Here is a 20,458-nt window from a genome sequence, read left to right as displayed (position 1 = left end):
GACAGGCAAGGCCCGGGAATGAAGCAACAAAGTTATTATCCCAAAGAAGAGCAAAGCTGGATTAAATAAAACCCATGATGCCTATAGCACTGAGTCTCTTTCTCCGTCAGCGGCTCCATTATTGACATAGAAGAGGAGGGCAAAGCATCATGGGAAATCAATCTCAGTGTCTTCATTCAAAACTCACATCTTAAAACTCAGTTCCGAGTATGTACCATACAAATGATATGTTTTATATTGAGTGTACCACAATATACAACAAAATGTTATGCTGAAAATCTTCTACTTTGTGATCTGAGTTACGGCACTGAATGAAGTACAATTTATAGTTTTTAATGATGCCATATTAATTAATGTATGTAGTCTTTGGTTATTGATGATCCAAATAAAGTGTTTAAGGAAGCAGAATCCCAAAAGACTCTAGTGGTGACATGTCACAGGAGAAGACTTTGGGTCATTGGCATAGTGATATAATGCATAGGACATTTAAAGCTCAGAGACACATTGTAAGCCTTGTACGTTTTTAAGGTGGACTCCTATCCTGGGGTTAGACAGGTCCTGAGGACTGCGAGACAATGATATGTGAGAGACACGGGACAACGGGGGGTTGAGGTGGTAGAGGTAGAGAGAGGGGGATGGAGGGTTGATAGAAGAGAGGGGATAAGTGTTTTGAGAGGAAGGAGAGGACCTAGTCTGTGCAGTTGGCGAGATTGGGGGAAGGGTGAGTGTCATGGATGAAAGACCTGTATGGAAAGTGAACCTCTCTTAATGCTTTGTCCCTACTCATCGTAGCCTCAGACAAACCTCTGGATCTCCTGGGACAAAGAGGACTGAGCTCCGTAGGGCGATTATTGTCATGGATGAGACAACACACAGTCAGCCAAAAACGTTTGACTAAAGTTGATGTATTTTCTTCCTAATGGAATGGGAGGCATTACTACCAAAACAATTTTGAGACTTTTTCATAACATGCTACAAATTTATATGGCAAGTAATCTATGTCATCGCCATAATAGAGCTGATAGCAGTGTTCCGTATTGGTCAGTGGTTCCCCCTTCTGGTGAATGATCAGACATGTTTAAAAAAGGCTTTCCACATTCACATCTGTACTGTGGCTGTTTGTGCTGACTTGTCCTGACTATCCATTTGAAGGAAATACACTTGATGCAACTTTTACATAGAAAATATATGGTCTTTATTTGTATTATCAAAAGATAAGACTAGTCCTCCTTGATTTTTGAGAGCAAGGATCCCGAAGATGACTGGGTAAGGTCAGAATGAGGCAGAGACGTTTGAGGACTACAACGACATAAAACAAAATGGATTTAGTTCTTAGTTCTTGCAATGCTGTAATATATATGTACCACTAAGGTCTATGAGGTGCATTAATAGGCTTACCTGAGAAAGGGACCAATAGACCTTCTGCGTTGGTTGGACACCTCCAGTTGTGGAAATCTAAGAGAATTTATTAAAGATGCACAGTAAGTACAGGTAAGTACTTCAGACAATAAAAACCCAGAGAGACAACTGAACTGTAAACAGCATGGGTCAACACTGCCTTATGACAGTTGGTTGGGAACTTAGAACTTACTCGGAGGAGGCAGGCGTAGAGACAGATCTCCGCCTAGCCATGGAGCTCTTGGCAGGGCTGAGAACACTGGCACACACTGCATAATAAACATCACAGACAGGTCAGTGTATTGTATGACACTTAAGGCCGGCTCCAAGCATTAGCGGTCGCTTAGCGCCCCCGGCCGCTATGGAGCGCACAACCCCAAAAATGTATAAATATATTTTTAAAAAACACTATGTTTTTTGGAACTCAGTAGGGGTCTCAACTTACTGTTGAGAGTTAGAATAGTAGAATACGCAAGTTTAAAATTTAGTTGTGCATGAGCAGCTTTTCTCTTATTTTGTCAGCCACTGACAGTCACTCAATTAGCCATGTCAGCTTAAAAAAATTGGATTGGTAAGTTAGTCTAGCCAGTTATCTAAAATTGTAGTAACCATGGCCGAATACCGACAGGGCACGTACCCAGGGGCCCTGACCTCCAGGGGGCCCCCATTGATTTTGTTAGTCACTCTCACTCAGATATAGTGAACATGGTATAAGTCATGGACAAATGTGTAGAATGTATCTCTGCCTCATGGCAAAATGAATAGAATTGCAGGAAATAAACCCTCAAAAGGCTAGAACCGCCCATCACAATGCAAAACATAACCCACAGTATTGCACAATTATGGGCTGACGAAGTTTCTTACATTCTAGTCTGGTTTGAGGCAGGACCAGATTGAGACCATCATGCACAGTAAACCTAAGGGTGGTGTAATCGTCTGTGGACAGAGATAAAGGAACATCTCATTGATACTTTGAAAAAAAAAACACACACCACTGCATACTTTCTATTGCATACTTTCCACTGCTTTACATAAGCCTAGCTCTATAAGGGTTCATCATTTTATATGAAGAACTGTGTTGAAATAACATCCCTCAGGACTCACCCATCATGGACATGGTAGTTTGTACCTTCCGGTACCAGTCAGAGTTGAAGGGATGGAGGTAGTCATGAAGCTCGGTGGAGTCTTCTTTCTTAGAATTATCTCCGACTATACCTTTTTTCACCTTTTGGCTACAGAATCTGCAAGGCAAGCAGGGTCATCATCGGATAGTACAAGAGCCCTTGGTAAGGAAAGACTTTTGGCTTTAGTCATAATTTATCAGTCCTCTGGGCAAAAGGTTGGGAGAGTTTTAGAAGGTGCTGGGCACACTTGGGATGAGGTGTTGCCCACGCACTCACTTTTTCCAGCAGAAGATGAGGTTAGGGAAGACAGCCATGATGGCTTCATGGAAGAGCCCTCGGTCCACCTTGCCCATGGCAAAGGCCTGCTGGATGGAATCCCTGGCAGTTTCTGCTATGTTAACCTGTAAAATAAGACAATGAGGACACACTATCAGATACCAGTAGATCAGAATCATGAGATAGATGAGATAGATAAAGTATTTAAAATGACGAAATTATAAAAATATCCAACTGGAGTCTGTGTTCTCATGAGTTTTGAATTTAATATCAGCCACCTTGAATTGTAATGTAAAGAGCAAGCTTAATATCTCACACATGTTTTCACTCAGCTCTAATATGTTAAGACTGTTCCCGTGGGAGGTCCGGGGTGAGATACAGTCAGTGGATGAGTTACTTAGAAGCCATACCCTCAGTTTGGGAGAGATCTCTGACTTGAGAAAGAGCTTGATGATCATCTCTGCTTTCTGGTGTAGCAGAGCATTGTCATTCTCCCCATACATGCCCGCAGACGCCATCATAGTGCCCGAGTCTGCCATGTTCCTGAAACTAATACAGCACCACGGCAAACACACAAATATAGTTCCTTCGTCAGTTATTGATGATGCATTTCAGGTGAGTAGGCAAACCAGAAATACATCCCATCCAGTAACTAAATCACAAATGCTCTCAATATTCAGTTTAGGAAGTTATAATAGATGAATCAAAAGTCACCTCTCTGTCTCCAGGTAGAACGACAGATCGTTAACAAGGAACTCCACTGTTATCAGTTTGTGGTTGATGACTCGCCTCTTCAAGTGGGACGAGTCTACCTCCTCCGAGGACAGGTCAACGGATTCAATTTGCCGGCTCCCCATTGATGGCATGTACCCTGAGAAACGTAAAGTTATGAATGAATATAACTACTGTATCCTGAAGGAACCAGTACCATCGTCTGAGAACCCAATGGGGGGCAGCTGTAAACTGGGTTCTTGAGAGCTAACTGTCAACTGCAGAGTAAATAGTGGCATCCAAGCTATAAAACCTCACCAAAGTGTGGGGTAATGCCCAGCTCACCTCCGCACAGATATCACCAACAGTCAATTCCTTAAATGACGCCCACTACACCGTATACCACTAGAAAACTCCTGCTTCTTGCTGCTATATGCCAGCGAGATAGCCTCCATACTCCTGTGGAAGAGATGTTGCTAAAAAAGCTTTCCCACGGACTGGACAGACAAAAAAGCTGGTCACACTAGCGCAGGAGTCATGCAGCCCAATAATCGGAGGGAGTACAAAATGCGTGAGGATGGCTAGTAGGTGGTCCGGAGGGGGGCAAGTTTTTAAACACCTGAAACAGCTTTTTCCTGCAATCTATAGCCACAATCATTATGCTTAATCCTATGTAAAAAAAAAATATCTAACCATATCTCTTGAACTGTCTGTAACCTCCTGACCGCTGTTTGTTTTTTAAGAAACTAAATATGCTTCTCCGCATATCTGCTCAAATCTGGGTAAAAGAAATGAAAGGAATGCGAGCCATTTTCAGTACATTTAGGTATTGCTTGCTTTTCTAAAGTCTACCAACCTTGCCAGCAGGCATGCCAGCTAAGATAGACAAGCTAACTATCTACTCTAACTTGATTGATAGCCTGAAATATCTTCTTGGTAGCTAGTTATGAGGTTGGGAGATTGGGAACCTACCGTATCTGGGCTAGCTAAAGCCAACTTCATAAAAATGTGGCTAGTAGTATTACAGAAATAAATAAATAAAAATGAACAGGACAAATCTGAGGGGGCACGTGCCCCTGTGCCCCTTTTAGGCATGACGCCACCGCACTAGCACAGTGTTTCCAAACTAGGATTTTTTTTTTTTTTACGTTTATTTTTTAATTGAACCTTTATTTAACTAGGCATCAGGAACCCATGTGGGGTCACCTGATTTGAAAACGGAGTAGCACGAGAGAAACTGTGAAATATATATATTTTTTTAAAGTACTCTGTTATAGACTGCCATAGAACCAATAAAACATTTTAACAATGGCCATTGATTACATAATTATTATTATTTTTACATGGTGGTGTTGCGGTCCAAATAAGTTTGGGAAAAAGGGAGAAGCTAGACGGGGATAGCTAGCTGAGTACGTAAAGAGTCACGGATCATTCGTGGGAAAACGCAATGCGCTTAGCCGAAGCTAAAGCCATGAGCAGGGAAGCATCTACACTTTCAAAGTGGAGAATGAACTACCCCGAACAAAAAAGTTCCTGTGGAAACATAAAAAATGCCCACAATAGAACAACAATAGAATAGAGTTCAAATGCACACCATTTAAATGCACACAATCCTTCCATGGAGCATGTCTGGGCAGAGGAAGAATGCACTCTAAGTAAAACGAATGGGGGCAAGAAAAGTGAATTGTTTTGTTCTCCAGAAAAATCAAATCAAATCATCAAATCAAATCAAATTTTATTTGTCACATACACATGGTTAGCAGATGTTAATGCGAGTGTAGCGAAATGCTTGTGCTTCTAGTTCCGACAATGCAGTAATAACCAACAAGTAATCTAACTAACAATTCCAAAACTACTGTCTTGTACACAGTGTGAGGGGATAAAGAATATGTACATAAGGATATATGAATGAGTGATGGTACAGAGCAGCATAGGCAGATACAGTAGATTGTATCGAGTACAGTATATACATATGAGATGAGTATGTAAACAAAGTGGCATAGTTAAAGTGGCTAGTGATACATGTATTACATAAGGATACAGTCGATGATATAGAGTACAGTATATACGTATGCATATGAGATGAATAATGTAGGGTAAGTAACATTATATAAGGTAGCATTGTTTAAAGTGGCTAGTGATATATTTACATCATTTCCCATCAATTCCCATTATTAAAGTGGCTGGAGTTGAGTCAGTGTCAGTGTGTTGGCAGCAGCCACTCAATGTTAGTGGTGGCTGTTTAACAGTCTGATAGCCTTGAGATAGAAGCTGTTTTTCAGTCTCTCGGTCCCAGCTTTGATGCACCTGTACTGACCTCGCCTTCTGGATGATAGCGGGGTGAACAGGCAGTGGCTCGGGTGGTTGATGTCCTTGATGATCTTTATGGCCTTCCTGTGACATCGGGTGGTGTAGGTGTCCTGGAGGGCAGGTAGTTTGCCCCCGGTGATGCGTTGTGCAGACCTCACTACCCTCTGGAGAGCCTTACGGTTGAGGGCGGAGCAGTTGCCGTACCAGGCGGTGATACAGCCCGCCAGGATGCTCTCGATTGTGCATCTGTAGAAGTTTGTGAGTGCTTTTGGTGACAAGCCGAATTTCTTCAGCCTCCTGAGGTTGAAGAGGCGCTGCTGCGCCTTCTTCACAATGCTGTCTGTGTGAGTGGACCAATTCAGTTTGTCTGTGATGTGTATGCCGAGGAACTTAAAACTTGCTACCCTCTCCACTACTGTTCCATCGATGTGGATAGGGGGGTGTTCCCTCTGCTGTTTCCTGAAGTCCACAATCATCTCCTTAGTTTTGTTGACGTTGAGTGTGAGGTTATTTTCCTGACACCACACTCCGAGGGCCCTCACCTCCTCCCTGTAGGCCGTCTCGTCGTTGTTGGTAATCAAGCCTACCACTGTTGTGTCGTCCGCAAAGTTGATGATTGAGTTGGAGGCGTGCGTGGCCACGCAGTCGTGGGTGAACAGGGAGTACAGGAGAGGGCTCAGAACGCACCCTTGTGGGGCCCCAGTGTTGAGGATCAGCGGGGAGGAGATGTTGTTGCCTACCCTCACCACCTGGGGGCGGCCCGTCAGGAAGTCCAGTACCCAGTTGCACAGGGCGGGGTCGAGACCCAGGGTCTCGAGCTTGATGACGAGCTTGGAGGGTACTATGGTGTTGAATGCCAAGCTGTAGTCAATGAACAGCATTCTCACATAGGTATTCCTCTTGTCCAGATGGGTTAGGGCAGTGTGCAGTGTGGTTGAGATTGCATCGTCTGTGGACCTATTTGGGCGGTAAGCAAATTGGAGTGGGTCTAGGGTGTCAGGTAGGGTGGAGGTGATATGGTCCTTGACTAGTCTCTCAAAGCACTTCATGATGACGGAAGTGAGTGCTACGGGGCGGTAGTCGTTTAGCTCAGTTACCTTAGCTTTCTTGGGAACAGGAACAATGGTGGCCCTCTTGAAGCATGTGGGAACAGCAGACTGGTATAGGGATTGATTGAATATGTCCGTAAACACACCGGCCAGCTGGTCTGCGCATGCTCTGAGGGCGCGGCTGGGGATGCCGTCTGGGCCTGCAGCCTTGCGAGGGTTAACACGTTTAAATGTCTTACTCACCTCGGCTGCAGTGAAGGAGAGACCGCAAGTTTTCGTTGCAGGCCGTGTCAGTGGCACTGTATTGTCCTCAAAGCGGGCAAAAAAGTTATTTAGTCTGCCTGGGAGCAGGACATCCTGGTCCGTGACTGGGCTGGATTTCTTCCTGTAGTCCGTGATTGACTGTAGACCCTGCCACATGCCTCTTGTGTCTGAGCCGTTGAATTGAGATTCTACTTTGTCTCTGTACTGACGCTTAGCTTGTTTGATAGCCTTGCGGAGGGAATAGCTGCACTGTTTGTATTCGGTCATGTTACCAGACACCTTGCCCTGATTAAAAGCAGTGGTTCGCGCTTTCAGTTTCACACGAATGCTGCCATCAATCCACGGTTTCTGGTTAGGGAATGTTTTAATCGTTGCTATGGGAACGACATCTTCAACGCACGTTCTAATGAACTCGCACACCGAATCAGCGTATTCGTCAATGTTGTTGTCTGACGCAATACGAAACATGTCCCAGTCCACGTGATGGAAGCAGTCTTGGAGTGTGGAGTCAGCTTGGTCGGACCAGCGTTGGACAGACCTCAGCGTGGGAGCCTCTTGTTTTAGTTTCTGTCTGTAGGCAGGGATCAACAAAATGGAGTCGTGGTCAGCTTTTCCGAAAGGGGGGCGGGGCAGGGCCTTATATGCGTCGCGGAAGTTAGAGTAACAATGATCCAAGGTCTTTCCACCCCTGGTTGCGCAATCGATATGCTGATAAAATTTGGGGAGTCTTGTTTTCAGATTAGCCTTGTTAAAATCCCCAGCTACAATGAATGCAGCCTCCGGATAAATGGTTTCCAGTTTGCAAAGAGTCAAATAAAGTTCATTCAGAGCCAACGATGTGTCTGCTTGGGGGGGGATATATACGGCTGTGATTATAATCGAAGAGAATTCTCTTGGTAGATAATGCGGTCTACATTTGATTGTGAGGAAATCTAAATCAGGTGAACAGAAGGATTTGAGTTCCTGTATGTTTCTTTCATCACACCATGTCACGTTAGTCATAAGGCATACGCCCCCGCCCCTCTTTTTACCAGAAAGATGTTTTTTCCTGTCTGCGCGATGCGTGGAGAAACCTGTTGGCTGCACCGCTTCGGATAGCAAAGGGCACCAATGAAAGAAGTGATAACTGGGGTAGCAGTAGATATAAACGTTGACCAGCTGAGGGGAAAGATTCCCGGTGTATGTGATGCTCGTCGTTTGAAGCGACGCAGAAAGGGTGGCGAGAGTGGGGAAACAGAAGAGTCATTGTCTGTTCTTTTGAGTTTTGAAGTTGAGTGTTTGCCTGACAAAGTGAAGGATATAGGATATATAAGTTATCCCGTAGCAGTGTATGTACCGAATACATTACGGTGTTACAGGTGTCAAGCTTATGGGCATATGGCAGCAGTGTGTAGGAGGGAGGGTCCAATGTGTGAGAAATGTGCAGAAGGGCATGAGACAAAATAAAGTGTAGTATTGGGAAAAGTAGTAGAATGTGTTAATTGTAGGTGTGCCTATGGAGCTGGGGATCAGAAATGTCCCGTGCGAGAGAGGCAGGTTGAGGTTTCCAGGGTTAGAGTAGTGCAGAAGTTGTCATATGCTGAGGCAGCGAAGAAAGTAGTGGATGATGAGTTAAGGGGGAGGAGTGGTGAGAGTAGTAGAGATTTACCAGTACAGAGGGATAGGCCAAAAAGTGAATCAAGTTTCAGTAAAATTGGATTTTTAGCATTTATAGCAATGGTTATCAATTGTACTGCTGGGATGGATCGGAAGTCTCAGAAAATTGAGGTTGTGGTGGCAGCTGCAGAGGTATTTGGGTGTGCGAGACTTGACAGCAGAAGAGTTACTGGATGTGTTAAGTGGTGATGTCCCATCCTTTCAGGGTGATGGCATGAGGTAGCAAAAAAATAATTTAATTAGTGGAGTAGGGGGGTGTTAATTGTATTGTATATCATTTTGAAATTAGTGAGTATAGTGTTAGATGGTAGGGTATTTATTTCGTAATGTTTTATTTTTCAAGTAAAGTATAAGGGAGTTGTACTCCAGTCTAGTAGATGGCGATAAAGCAAAAAATGGGATGCCAAACCTTTAAACCTCATAGAAGACGCCTCATGCTGAATAATAGCAATACATTTGGAGGTAAAGCTCTGGCCATCCAGACCCCTAGTTTCCAACTCTCTCAAACTGGTCTCAGGGAATTTTGTAATATTCTGTACCTAAATCCGAGAACTCCACTTAGTATGCTATGTTACATTTGATATTTACTTAAGGCAATAAACGAAACGAGGGTGGTTGGTTGGGGTGAGCATTTAACGTTAACGCGAATGTCTAACAACCCAAAGGTTGCGAGTTTGAATCTCATCACGGACAATTTTATCTGATGTGCTACTTTTCACCTACTTTGTATCTACTCTGCGTGCTAGCTAACCCTCCTCTAACCTTACCCTTTTAGCTAACCCTCCCACTAACACTTAACCCTCACCCCTAGCCTAGCTGAAGTTAGCGAGCAAGCTAACATTAGCCACCTAGCTAGAATTTGTAACATATAATACGAATTGGGTGATGGACATCCACAAATGAATACATACCATACGAAACATATACTAAATGGAGTGTCTCTGATTTACGTACAGAATAATATGACATACCCTGAGACCAACAGAACCCACCCACCCACGGATCTCCGCCCAACAAGCGAATGATATCCGAGAACCATGGATTCTTGGGCCATTGGGGAACAAGAACCAACGACAAGCCCTACAGGAGGAAATGCGTAGAGTTTGTGCATGGCCACTGATGCACTCGTTTATCCACTATGAGCCAATGGTAGGAGGGAGAGAGACCCTACTTGTCGTTAGAGTGCCAGAACACCATCACCATGTTACTAACGTTACGTGGGCGACGGATGATAAAATGCTGTTGAAAGACACCCAGTCTAGCCCTAATAACATCAGCTACATCACAAGTAAAGTACTGGAATGGTAGAGCTAAACAGGGGAACTTACGTAGAGAGAAGTCTTGCCAGTTGTGTCTGAGGTAGCCCTCAAACTTGCTTCTGGTCAGATTGTCCTTCATGGCATGTCGGAATTTACAGATGCTTTTGATGAACCAGGAGAAGACGCTCCACACATGTTTCTATAAGAAAAGGAGGAACGAATTTGTGATAACAGAATAGTTAACCTTATAGAAATATAGACGATACGTGCCACATTAGGAATTCAGTAGTAGATTCTAAGTTTGAACATATGTCTCAGCTGACACAGGTTCATCTAACTCTCTGTCGGTATTCGGCAATGGAAAAGTGGTGACCACTCACTAGTTTGTTTGTAAGGACGATGGTTCTTGTGCTGGTGTCAGTAACATTGGTACAAGGAGGAAAGGTCTCTTGGTACTTTTTGAACCTGCAGAAGTATAAGGTCCACAATAAATACAACAAGAACAAAAAAATGATTCATATTTTTTGGGTGGTACATTCTAGATTAATACATATTTGGAGTAATAGTTTAGAAAAACATTGTTGTAGAGAACATCCTACGGTTTTGCTACACTGCTGCTGCACCATACATAATAAATTATACAAAATGTTTACTTTGTACAAAAGAGCACACCACAATTTTGTCCAACAAAATAACATCTGTGTCCATTAAACCTTAATGCTTTGAAGCCATGCAGTAAAACATCTGTTGGAAAATATGCATGTTTTATGGACATGTTATGATCCAACTACACATTGTAAAATGCAGGTGTCCTGCACACTGCAGATAGTGTCTAAAGATAGCAAACATTCCCAGACATACATGTGTTGAGTAGTATTAATAAGAAGAGGTATTTAAAATGAACTCATCATATAATAGAATAAACTGCTGTAATAAATAAGTTGGGATCACTTATCAAGGTTCAGTACCAGGTTGCCTCCAGAGATTTGATAACCAGATCCTGAGCTGCAAAAATGATGTCCGGAGAAACATATCTCATCTTGGGGATCTGAGAGATGAGGCTGGCGCTGCACTGAAGATAATCCTCTACAATGACAGACAGACAGGGGATTTAAATTATGTTTGTTAATAATATGCTGGGTTTAGTGTGTGGAAAGGGAGACGTGATTTACGGTCTCAAGCAGGGGGCCACCAGAGGGTGTTATTAGAGGTCAAACGACGGCAGAAATAATAGCGCCCTCTGGCTGACCTTGGGACTGGGTCTCTGTAGGCAGGCAGCTGATGGCATTAAAAGGCTTTCTTCATTAGCTGTGATAGCAGTTGATAAAAGGCTGCTATTTAGCCGTAAGCAGCAGATTTGTGACATATGGGCAGTAGGGCTTACTTTCTTCATTCTTGACTAGGAGTTCATAAAAGACACCGGGGACTTCCAAGCCGAGAATTACGAAAGTACTGTCAAGTAAGGGTTAGTCGAAAATCTGCTTCTTATGCTATGGCTAAATAGCAGCCTGGTATAAACGGCTATCATGGCTAAAGATGAAAGACGTTTGACTTTAGTCCCATCAGCTAGTAGGCAGACAGGAGGCAAAGGATAAGGTGCAAAAAGTGTGGGTTTTATTAACAAAATGGTAGAAGTGGTAGCAGAGGTAGACCTACATAATAATGTCCCCAGAAATATGCACAAGCACTTAGCCTACAAAAACAAACAATGTGGACAGTCATATGCTTTCCCCTTACAAAATCAATATAGGCCTACTAAATTAGGATTTGGTTGGTAGGAAACAGGCTATGGGCACTGTCAAGACAAAATCCAGCCTAACCACATACAGATATTCTCCCCTTCAGAGCATACAGATCACTGGTAAAGCCCGGTAGGAATACCTTGAGCCCAATCCCTGTGCAAAACCATTGCATCAACAAGCAGGGGTGCTGCACATAACAAATTAACTGGTTGAAACCTAATTTACAAGCTGAAGATGACACAAATGTGCAGAAGTAGACTATCATAACACCACATCATATTCACAGGCCTTTTTCAATCTAACCTGTATACATTTTTTTATATGAGAGATCTCATTAAACAAATAATAAATTGACAAAATGACAGAGCCCTTGGGAAAAGGTGTTGCGTGCTTCTGAATCAAATGAGGGTGTACGCAAAGAGGATGTGAACAGTGGAGCTCAGTGAAGCAGCAACAACCACGTGACAAACACAAAAATAAATGCACAAACTGAAAGAAAATAATTTCACTGGAGCTACAAAGATAACTGGAAAACTTGTTGGCAATGAAGAGTATTTAGCTGTTGTTGGCTACACTTGTTTAAAAACAGTAGGTTAACTGTTGTTGGCAATGAAGAGTATTTAGCTGTTGTTGGCTACACTTGTTTAAAAACAGTAGGTTAACTGTTGTTGGCAATGAAGAGTATTGAGCAGTTTGTTGTAGGCTATGCTAACCTGGACTTAGGGTAAGGCGTAACATAGTAAACATTAATGCTGGACACTCCAATTAGTATATTTTACGAATTGCAATTCGTACAATATGTTACGAATTCGCTAAACTTGTATATACGTCACAAATTCCAATTTCCTGTGGCTAAAGTTTGCTTAGTGGCTTACGCTAGCTAGGGTTAAGGTTAGGAGTTGGGTTAAATGGTTAATCAAGGGTTAGCTAACATGCTAAATTGTTGCAAAGTGGCTAAAAAGTCGTTGCAAAATTTCTAATGACCTAAAATTGTAAAATTGTCTGTGATGAGATTCGAACACGCAACCTTGGTTTTTGCATTAAGTCACCTTCTTTCTGTCTTATGTAACCGTACCAAACATAACATAACCTTACCATGTAACCATACCAAACATAACATAACCGTAACCATACCAAACATAACATGTCATACTAATTTGTGTGTCACGGATTTACATTTACTTTGTTACATCTAATCTAGTAGACCAGGCTGGCTACACATGTTTAAAAAGAGTAGGCTAACTACTGCGGTATGCGCATATCATAACTAGGCTAACTCAAGCGCACATACTGTACAGGAGAGTGTGGCTTTGATTTAAATTGAGTGCAAGTGTGATGCCTATAGTGACATAACATTGCCTACTGTATATCTGAAACAAAGTCAATGTGATTATTCATGAACCTATAAGGCAGGGAAATAGTTTCCTTCTTAGAGGACAAATTATTCTACTATAATCTATTCAGTGTGGTTACTAGCGTCTGCTCGTCTGAGGAAGCGGGACACGATGCTGTTGATCTTGGTCTTCTGGAGGAGGCTGTCGACGTTCCGCAGTTTGTCCACCTCGTGGTAGAAGTTCAGAGCTCCGTGAGCATCATAGGCCCTCAGGTAACGCTTGAAGAAGTCCAGGTTGGTGGGACTTCTCATCACCTCCTCTAAAATCCTTGGTCTCATGGAGGGTTTTTCAGCAAAGCTGTGGTCCTTGTCCTTCATCAGGTGGAATGACTTCTTAGGACTAGATGTCACCACTGGCTTCTTTGTCTCCTCTGAAGGACACATTTTATTGTTATGTTTCATTGACTTATTAATCATTGAAGCTGATAGGAAAAGTTTGAATGTAATTTGTATCGTACCTTGTACTGGCTTCCAGTCATAGTAGAGTCTGTGAGTTTTACTGATTGCCTCCACAGCCACCTTGGGGTACTTCTCAGCCAGGGTTTCAAATGGAAGGTCATAAAGATCTGAGACGTGAGGAGAAAAAGACATGCCGCTATTTTACACCAAATGGTGAGAGGAGGACAACTCTTGTCCGTAGAGTTCAGTACTTATTCTACAATCAGTTAGTTCTTACTGGTCTTTCTGTAGTGCAGGTGAACAGAGCCTCCTGTCCTGACGTCCTCTAGGGGCAGCAAGGCCCAGGTCTCCTCAGTGAGAGGCTCGGCGCAGGCCTGACAGAGAGCCAGAGCCTCCCTCATCCTCCTCACCTGCTGCTCTGGCGCAGTGGGAGCACTGGAGGGCGCTGTAGCTCTACGACTCACTTTCCCCTTGACCTCATTCTGAGTGAACTGAGAGAGAAAACGATGGAGCGAGGAGTAAAACTACAGTTCCACTATCCTAATAATCAGATTAGAAATTAGTTGGTTACCAGATAGAAGAGAATGACTTTGTCTTCTTCATCCAGAAATGCATTGTAGGTGGGACCCAGAATCTGCTCAGATGGAAAGAGGGAAAACTTTGTACTGACACTGAATACATGACTTTGTAATCAAGGAGTGAGAAGAAGTATAAATAATAAACCGACTTTCCATGTTCTCACTTTGATGTCCACCACATACTGCAGTCAAAAAAGGTTTAACACCCACCTGGCATAGTTCCTGCTTGGCCGTGTAGATCCAGGGCATCACATTGCCAGAGGGGAGGAGGTTTATGAGGTGGCAGACGGTGGATTTGGTCAGGTAGGTGGTGCACCACTCACCCTCAGGGCGACTAACACACTGCCACGCATCACTCAAGTACACAGCCATGATCTTTCTAGCCAGCACCTGTCTCAGAGCCTTGGAGGGGCCATCCTCCATCTTGAGCAGGAGGTTGAGGAAGCCATCCAGCTCCTGCCACAGTCCCAGGTGGTGCAGCATGACCCTCTGGCCACTGACCCTCAGGAAATTCTCATAGGGACCCCCAGCAAGAGCATCAGCGGACAGGGCCAGGGAGAGGTGCTCATCATAGTGTGGTGTTCCCCAGACCAGTCTGGAAGGAGGATCGGGAGTAGAGGTGACAGGGGTGTTGGTGATGGAGGGAAGGTGGCAGATGGGGGTCTCCATACAGGCATGAGGGGGGATGATGGGGTCAGTGCTGCTGCTGTCCAGATTGGACAGGCTCTTGGAGGGGAGTATGGGCACGACAGGGAGGGGGCCAGTTCTGGGCCCAAGACTAGCAGAGCTCACCTTTCTGATGAATGGAGTACTGGTACTTCTCTTTGAGCTCCCACTTCCCCCTCTCTTGCTTCTGCCCTCCCTTTTGCCATTGCCCCCATGTGTCTTGTCCCCACTGACCACAATCTCCTCCCCATGCCTGCTCATGAGGTGCACAATATTGGTACACTCTCCCTGGTCTCCGTCCCCGGCCATGGGCAACCACTGCTGCATGGCCGGCCCATCGGGCATCCCTGCTGCCCCAACCCTAAGTCCTGTCCCAGGCCTCTGATGGGCCCTCCACAGCAGCCTCTTCCTGACTTTGGAGCAGTAGGTCCGGGTCACTGTAGGGCCCTCTGATGGTGGCGAGCCCAGACTCCACCCCAGTGGGTCAAGCAGAGCCGGGATCTCTACCAGGGTGAGGTTAGAGGCAATGTCCTCGTACTCTTTGACGATGGAGGCACACTCTTTCAGTTTGGTGATGGAGAGCTTACAGGAGCAGAGGTACTGGGGCAGCCAGTAGGACTGAAGACGGCATAAGGCTTTGGACCTCATCTCATACAGAATCTGATCCATCCCACCAGGTTCACTCCCTGAGAAGATCTTCAACAAACCCTCTGAGAAGAACCATGGTGTCAAAAGAGGTAACATGGTGGTTAACAGTGTGTCATGGTGGTACACCTGGTGACATGGCATGACATAATGGTGCTTACATAAACTATGTACAGTATAGTATCTATGTTTACTTTGTTGGTATACATTCCATAAGCCTACTATAATATCGCCATACATATGTAGCAGTGTGGTGTCAATCAATCATCAATCAATTTGTATGTATTCAGCCCATTTAACAACAATATGTCACAAAGTGCTATATACAGCTGAAGTCGGAAGTTTACATACACTTAGTTTGGAGTCATTAAAACGCGTTTTTCAACCACTCCACAAATTTCTTGTTAACAAACTATAGTTTTGGCAAGTTGGTTAGGACATCTACTTTGTGCATGACACAAGTCATTTTCCAACAATTGTTTACAGACAGATTATTTCACTTAATTCACTGTATCACAATTCCAGCGAGTCAGAGGTTTACATACACAAAGTTGACTGTGCCTTTAAACAGCGTGGGAAATTCCAGAAAATTATGTCATGGCTTTAGAAGCTTCTGATAGGCTAATTGACATCATTTGAGTAATTTTGAATTGCAGGTGCACCTGTGGCTGTATTTAAGGCCTACCTTCCAACTCAGTGTTTCTTTGCTTGACATCATGGGAAAATCAAAAGAAATCAATCAGAAAAAATTGTAGACCTCCACAAGTCTGGTTCATTCTTGGGAGCAATTTCCAAATGCCTGAAGGTACCACATTTATCTGTACAAACAATAGTATAAACACCAGGGGACCACACAGCTGTCATACCGCTCAGGAAGAAGACTCGTCTCCTAGAGATAAAGTGTGAAAAGTGCAAATCAATCCCAGAACACCAGCAAAGGACCTTGTGAAGATGCTGAAGGAAACAGGTACAAAAGTATCTATATCCACAGTTAAACGAGTCCTATATCGACATAACCTGAAAGGCCGCTCAGCAAGGAAGAAGCCACTGCTCCAAAACCATCATAAAAAAGCCAGACTATGGTTTGCAACTGCACATGGGGACAAAGATCGTACATTTTGGAGAAATGTCTTCTGACCTGATGAAACAAAAATAGAACTGTTTGGCCATAATGACCATCTTTATGTTTGGAGGAAAAAGGGGGAGGCTTGCAAGCTGATGAACACCATCCCAACCGTGAAGCACGGGGGATGGCAGAATCATGTTGCGGGGGTGCTTTGCTGCAGGAGGGACTGGTGCACTTCACAAAATAGATGGCATCATGAGGTAGGAAAATTGTGGATATATTGAAGCAACATCTCAAGACCTGTCAGTGGAGTGAGTAAAGCTTGGTCGCAAATGGGTCTTCCAAATGGACAATGACCCGAAGCATACTTCCAAAGTTCTGGCAAATTGGCTTAAGGAAAACAAAGTCAAGGTATTGGAGTGGCCATCAGAAAGCCCTGACCTCAATCCTATAGAAAATTTGTGGGCAGAACTGAAAAATTGTATGTGAGCAAGGAGGCCTACAAACCTTATTCAGTTACACCAGCTCTGTCAGGAGGAATGGGCCAAAATTCACCCAACTTATTGGTGGAAGCTTGTGGAAGGCTACCCAAAACGTTTGACCCAAGTGAAACAATTTAAAGGCAATGCTACCAAATACTAATTGAGTGCATGTAAACTTCTGACCCACTGGGAATGTGATGAAAGAAATAAAACCTGAAATAAATAATTATATTATTCTGACATTTCACATTCTTAAAATAAAGTGTTGATCCTAACTGACTTAAGACAGGGAATATTTACTAGGATTAAATGTCTGGAATTGTGAAAAACTGTGTTTAAATGTATTTGGCTACGGTGCATATCAACTTCTGACTTTAACTGTACATAAACTGTAGGCTAACCCCTATGTGTCCCAAATGGCACCCTAATCCCTATAGTGTTCTACTTTTGGCAAGTGCTCATAGGGCTCTGGTCAAAAGTCATGTACAGTAAAGGAAATAGGGTGATATTTTGAACAAAGGCCCTCCTGTGTTACCAGAGGGGATGCGACAGGTGGTCATGATGCTGGAGCCCTCAGTGAGGTGGACAGCTTTGATGACAGTAAGCAGGGCCTGGTAGCGGTTCCTCTGGCTCCCATCCTGCTGCCAGTGTATCTGCAGGAGACGCTCCACTTTCACAAAGAATGTCACCAACTCCTCTCCTTCAGGTACACAAGACGCACGCGCGCACACACACACATACACACACACTGAGGACGGAGGAGTAACATTCATTGAGGGCGGAGACTAATCGATTGTAGGGGGGATTTTGGGGCCAACTCAGATAACCAAGCTCGACGACGACCAGATGTCATATCCTCACACATATTTGCTTACAATAATATGAGTAACCTGATTAATTGGTCACAACTTAAAATGGTACACTCTAAAGTATCAAAGTTGTTTTTCAGCTTTATCTGTGCCTCAGATCACACAGGGAACAGAATTCTCAGAGGGTTAACTCATGACAATCCAATCTTAAACTGTCTGAACATCTCTCGCTCTTTACCCAAAGTAGCAAATGTCTCACTGTTCTCATTGTTCAATTGAACGTTTTAACAGTTTCATATCAGTCAACATATATACTGATGCATATACATAACTCAGAATGACTATATAATCTTGAGACTCAGAATATTTTTTTTTCACACAAAACCAAATGCCACACTTTGTGGTTGAAACAAACAAGGACCACTGATTACATAACTTACATTTCAGTAACTTTCTATCTCCGGAGTATTATAAAATTAAAATTCTCATTTTCAAAGCCATAAAATATATTTAAGTAGTTTCTTAAATCTAAATAATCTCAGAGACAATAAAAAGACATACCACGAGTGCCTTTGACAAAAGAACAGAAGCGCCTCATCCCTCTCACACTGCCCAGGCATCTCTTCAGCAGCCACTGGTCTGCAAATGTCCACTTCAGCACCTCTGCAAAGGGAATAGCACAATGGACAGATGAGAAGAAGACTAGAATAGAACAGAATTACATAGCATCCTGGCCCTCCCTTCTCCCTCCCTCTCATATACACACTGGTCACAACACATGCTCTCATCAATACCTTGACTATGCCTATATATTATCTCAATGCTTCAAATGGTTTGCTAATACTTAATACAGCCTGGCCTACTATTACGGGGTGTACCATTGTCTAATGCTTTATTGACCGCTGTATAGTCTTTCTCTGGATGGAAACGAATATTAAAGAGTATTTACCTCCATCATCCCTGAATTGATTATGCCTAACATTCTCTTAACCAGAAAAAAAAGCACACTCTTGCACAACAATCCGTTCAACCAATCTACTTCAAACACTGAAATTGCTGTTTGATGTATTTAAGTCTTGACCTTTAGCTTGGCATGACGAAAACTGCAGGAACTCTGTACACAAGGAATAGTAGTTATACAGCTCTGTCTGTTTGAAGTAAACGAACCGATGCACACTCAGCCATACAAGGAATCCGCCTCTTCTCACATCCTACAATGGCAATGAATGACAAGCTAGTCAGTAGCAATTTGATTTATCAGCTTGAATGTGGTAATCTTGTTGAAGATTGGATTGTTTTGTGTACCAAAATTAGTGTGAATAATTCATTAACTTTTCTAATATGGCTTGGTTACCTGGATGCGTGGAATTTCAGGACAAAGGTACCACTTGTTTTCGGATAGAACACATAACGGAGTCTGACCAAACACCTAGGCCAAGATAAATATTACAGACATTAGTGTATCCAAGATATAAAGGATCTACAAAAGTGTTGATTAACAAGAAATCCGTACATACTGGCAAATTCAGAAATGTATTGAAGAAATCCACAAAAACGTCATCCTTGAAAAAGTCTGCAAGCGCTTTATCACATTGTCCTCCTAGAAATAGACCATAGACAAAAGTCTGTTTTCTTAATTAATAAAATGTTCATAAATTATGAACTTGAATTTGAAATTCAAATGTTGTTTCTGATCCAAATGAGCATGCATAGAGTAAAACCATACATCAGTCATAGCCACCTACCTGTCCTTGGTGTCATTTGAGTTGTGTACCCTCGCATCTTAAACTTCCAAAAGACATCCCTTTTGTCTGATCAATGGCGTTCTGGTAAAATTATGTAGTTGTCTATATATAGATGACAACAGGCTTATAGGGACACCATGACTATTTTTTTTAAAGTCTTGCATTCTTGAAGTGATGTCATAGATGTCTAAAGTTCCAAATGTATCATTGTTGGGTAAAATTGGAATGTCTTGTCTTGACACTAACTCACACTTTGTACTCACCTTCCACTCTCTCTCTTCTCATGGAAAACCAATACCTCAATGCCAAATAATATTATGTAGCTTGTCCTGCTACTCTACAGTGAACAGGATATGATATATCATATATGATATACTGTATACCACAGGAGGCGGGTGGCACCTTAATTAGGGAGGAGGGGCTCGTGGTAATGTTTGGAGCGGAATTAGTGGAAGGATATTAACAAAATCAAACACTTGGTTTCCATGTGTTTGATGCCATTCCATTCGCTCTGTTCCAGCCATTATTATGAGCTGTTCTCCCTTCAGCAGCCTCCTGTGATATATACCATTATATATGGTACTCTTTCTCTAATCCCCATCATTATTATTATTTATTATAATAATTATAATCGTTTTTACTGTTATTGTTGTCATTATCTCACGTCACTTTAGCAACGGTGGCTTTGTCATTCATGCTAATAAAGCTTATCTCAATCTAAATCTGAATCTGATATGGGCTACTCCCGAACAATACTGTACATAAATGAACATCCTGTACGGATGTGCGGAACTCTGATTTGATCAATTTTCCAGAAACGATAAATGTGTACCTACAAATATTAATGTGAATGATTTCTATAACATACCAAGGTTCTTCATCAAGT

General features: G+C 43.0%; 1 protein-coding gene across 1 annotated transcript; it reads right to left on the bottom strand.

Annotated features, from left to right (window-relative positions):
• Positions 1 to 754: 754 nt before the first annotated feature.
• On the bottom strand, positions 755 to 19,609 carry LOC139377035 (regulator of G-protein signaling protein-like). Its single transcript, XM_071120099.1, has 19 exons — positions 19,573 to 19,609; positions 18,389 to 18,490; positions 17,554 to 17,718; positions 14,370 to 15,535; positions 14,153 to 14,215; positions 13,859 to 14,072; positions 13,641 to 13,748; positions 13,263 to 13,553; positions 11,016 to 11,133; positions 10,428 to 10,512; positions 10,117 to 10,246; positions 3,513 to 3,669; positions 3,209 to 3,347; positions 2,799 to 2,923; positions 2,503 to 2,639; positions 2,263 to 2,334; positions 1,592 to 1,667; positions 1,399 to 1,455; positions 755 to 1,299 (listed from the first exon to the last, which is right to left on the bottom strand). The coding sequence occupies exons 1-19, from the start codon at positions 19,607 to 19,609 to the stop codon at positions 1,221 to 1,223; spliced, it is 3,321 nt and encodes a 1,106-aa protein (XP_070976200.1). The 3' UTR covers positions 755 to 1,220.
• Between the last annotated feature and the right edge of the window lie 849 nt (positions 19,610 to 20,458).

Source organism: Oncorhynchus clarkii, chromosome 20 (genome assembly GCF_045791955.1).
Source record: "Oncorhynchus clarkii lewisi isolate Uvic-CL-2024 chromosome 20, UVic_Ocla_1.0, whole genome shotgun sequence".
NCBI lineage: Eukaryota > Metazoa > Chordata > Actinopteri > Salmoniformes > Salmonidae > Oncorhynchus > Oncorhynchus clarkii.
The sequence above is the reverse complement of the archived record's forward strand: the minus strand, read 5'-3'. Positions and strand labels throughout refer to the sequence as shown.

What these genes read in the sequence shown, in the direction of transcription:
- LOC139377035 (XM_071120099.1), bottom strand. Translation starts at nt 19,609, where the DNA reads ATGCGAGGGTACACAACTCAAATGACACCAAGGACAG. An exon ending in TTTTGTCAAAGGCACTCGTG is followed by an intron (nt 17,719 to 18,388) that starts GTATGTCTTTTT and finishes GTGTACCTGAAG; the next exon opens with GAGAGGAGTTGGTGACATTC. An exon ending in TTCTACCTGGAGACAGAGAG is followed by an intron (nt 3,348 to 3,512) that starts GTGACTTTTGAT and finishes GTGCTGTATTAG; the next exon opens with TTTCAGGAACATGGCAGACT.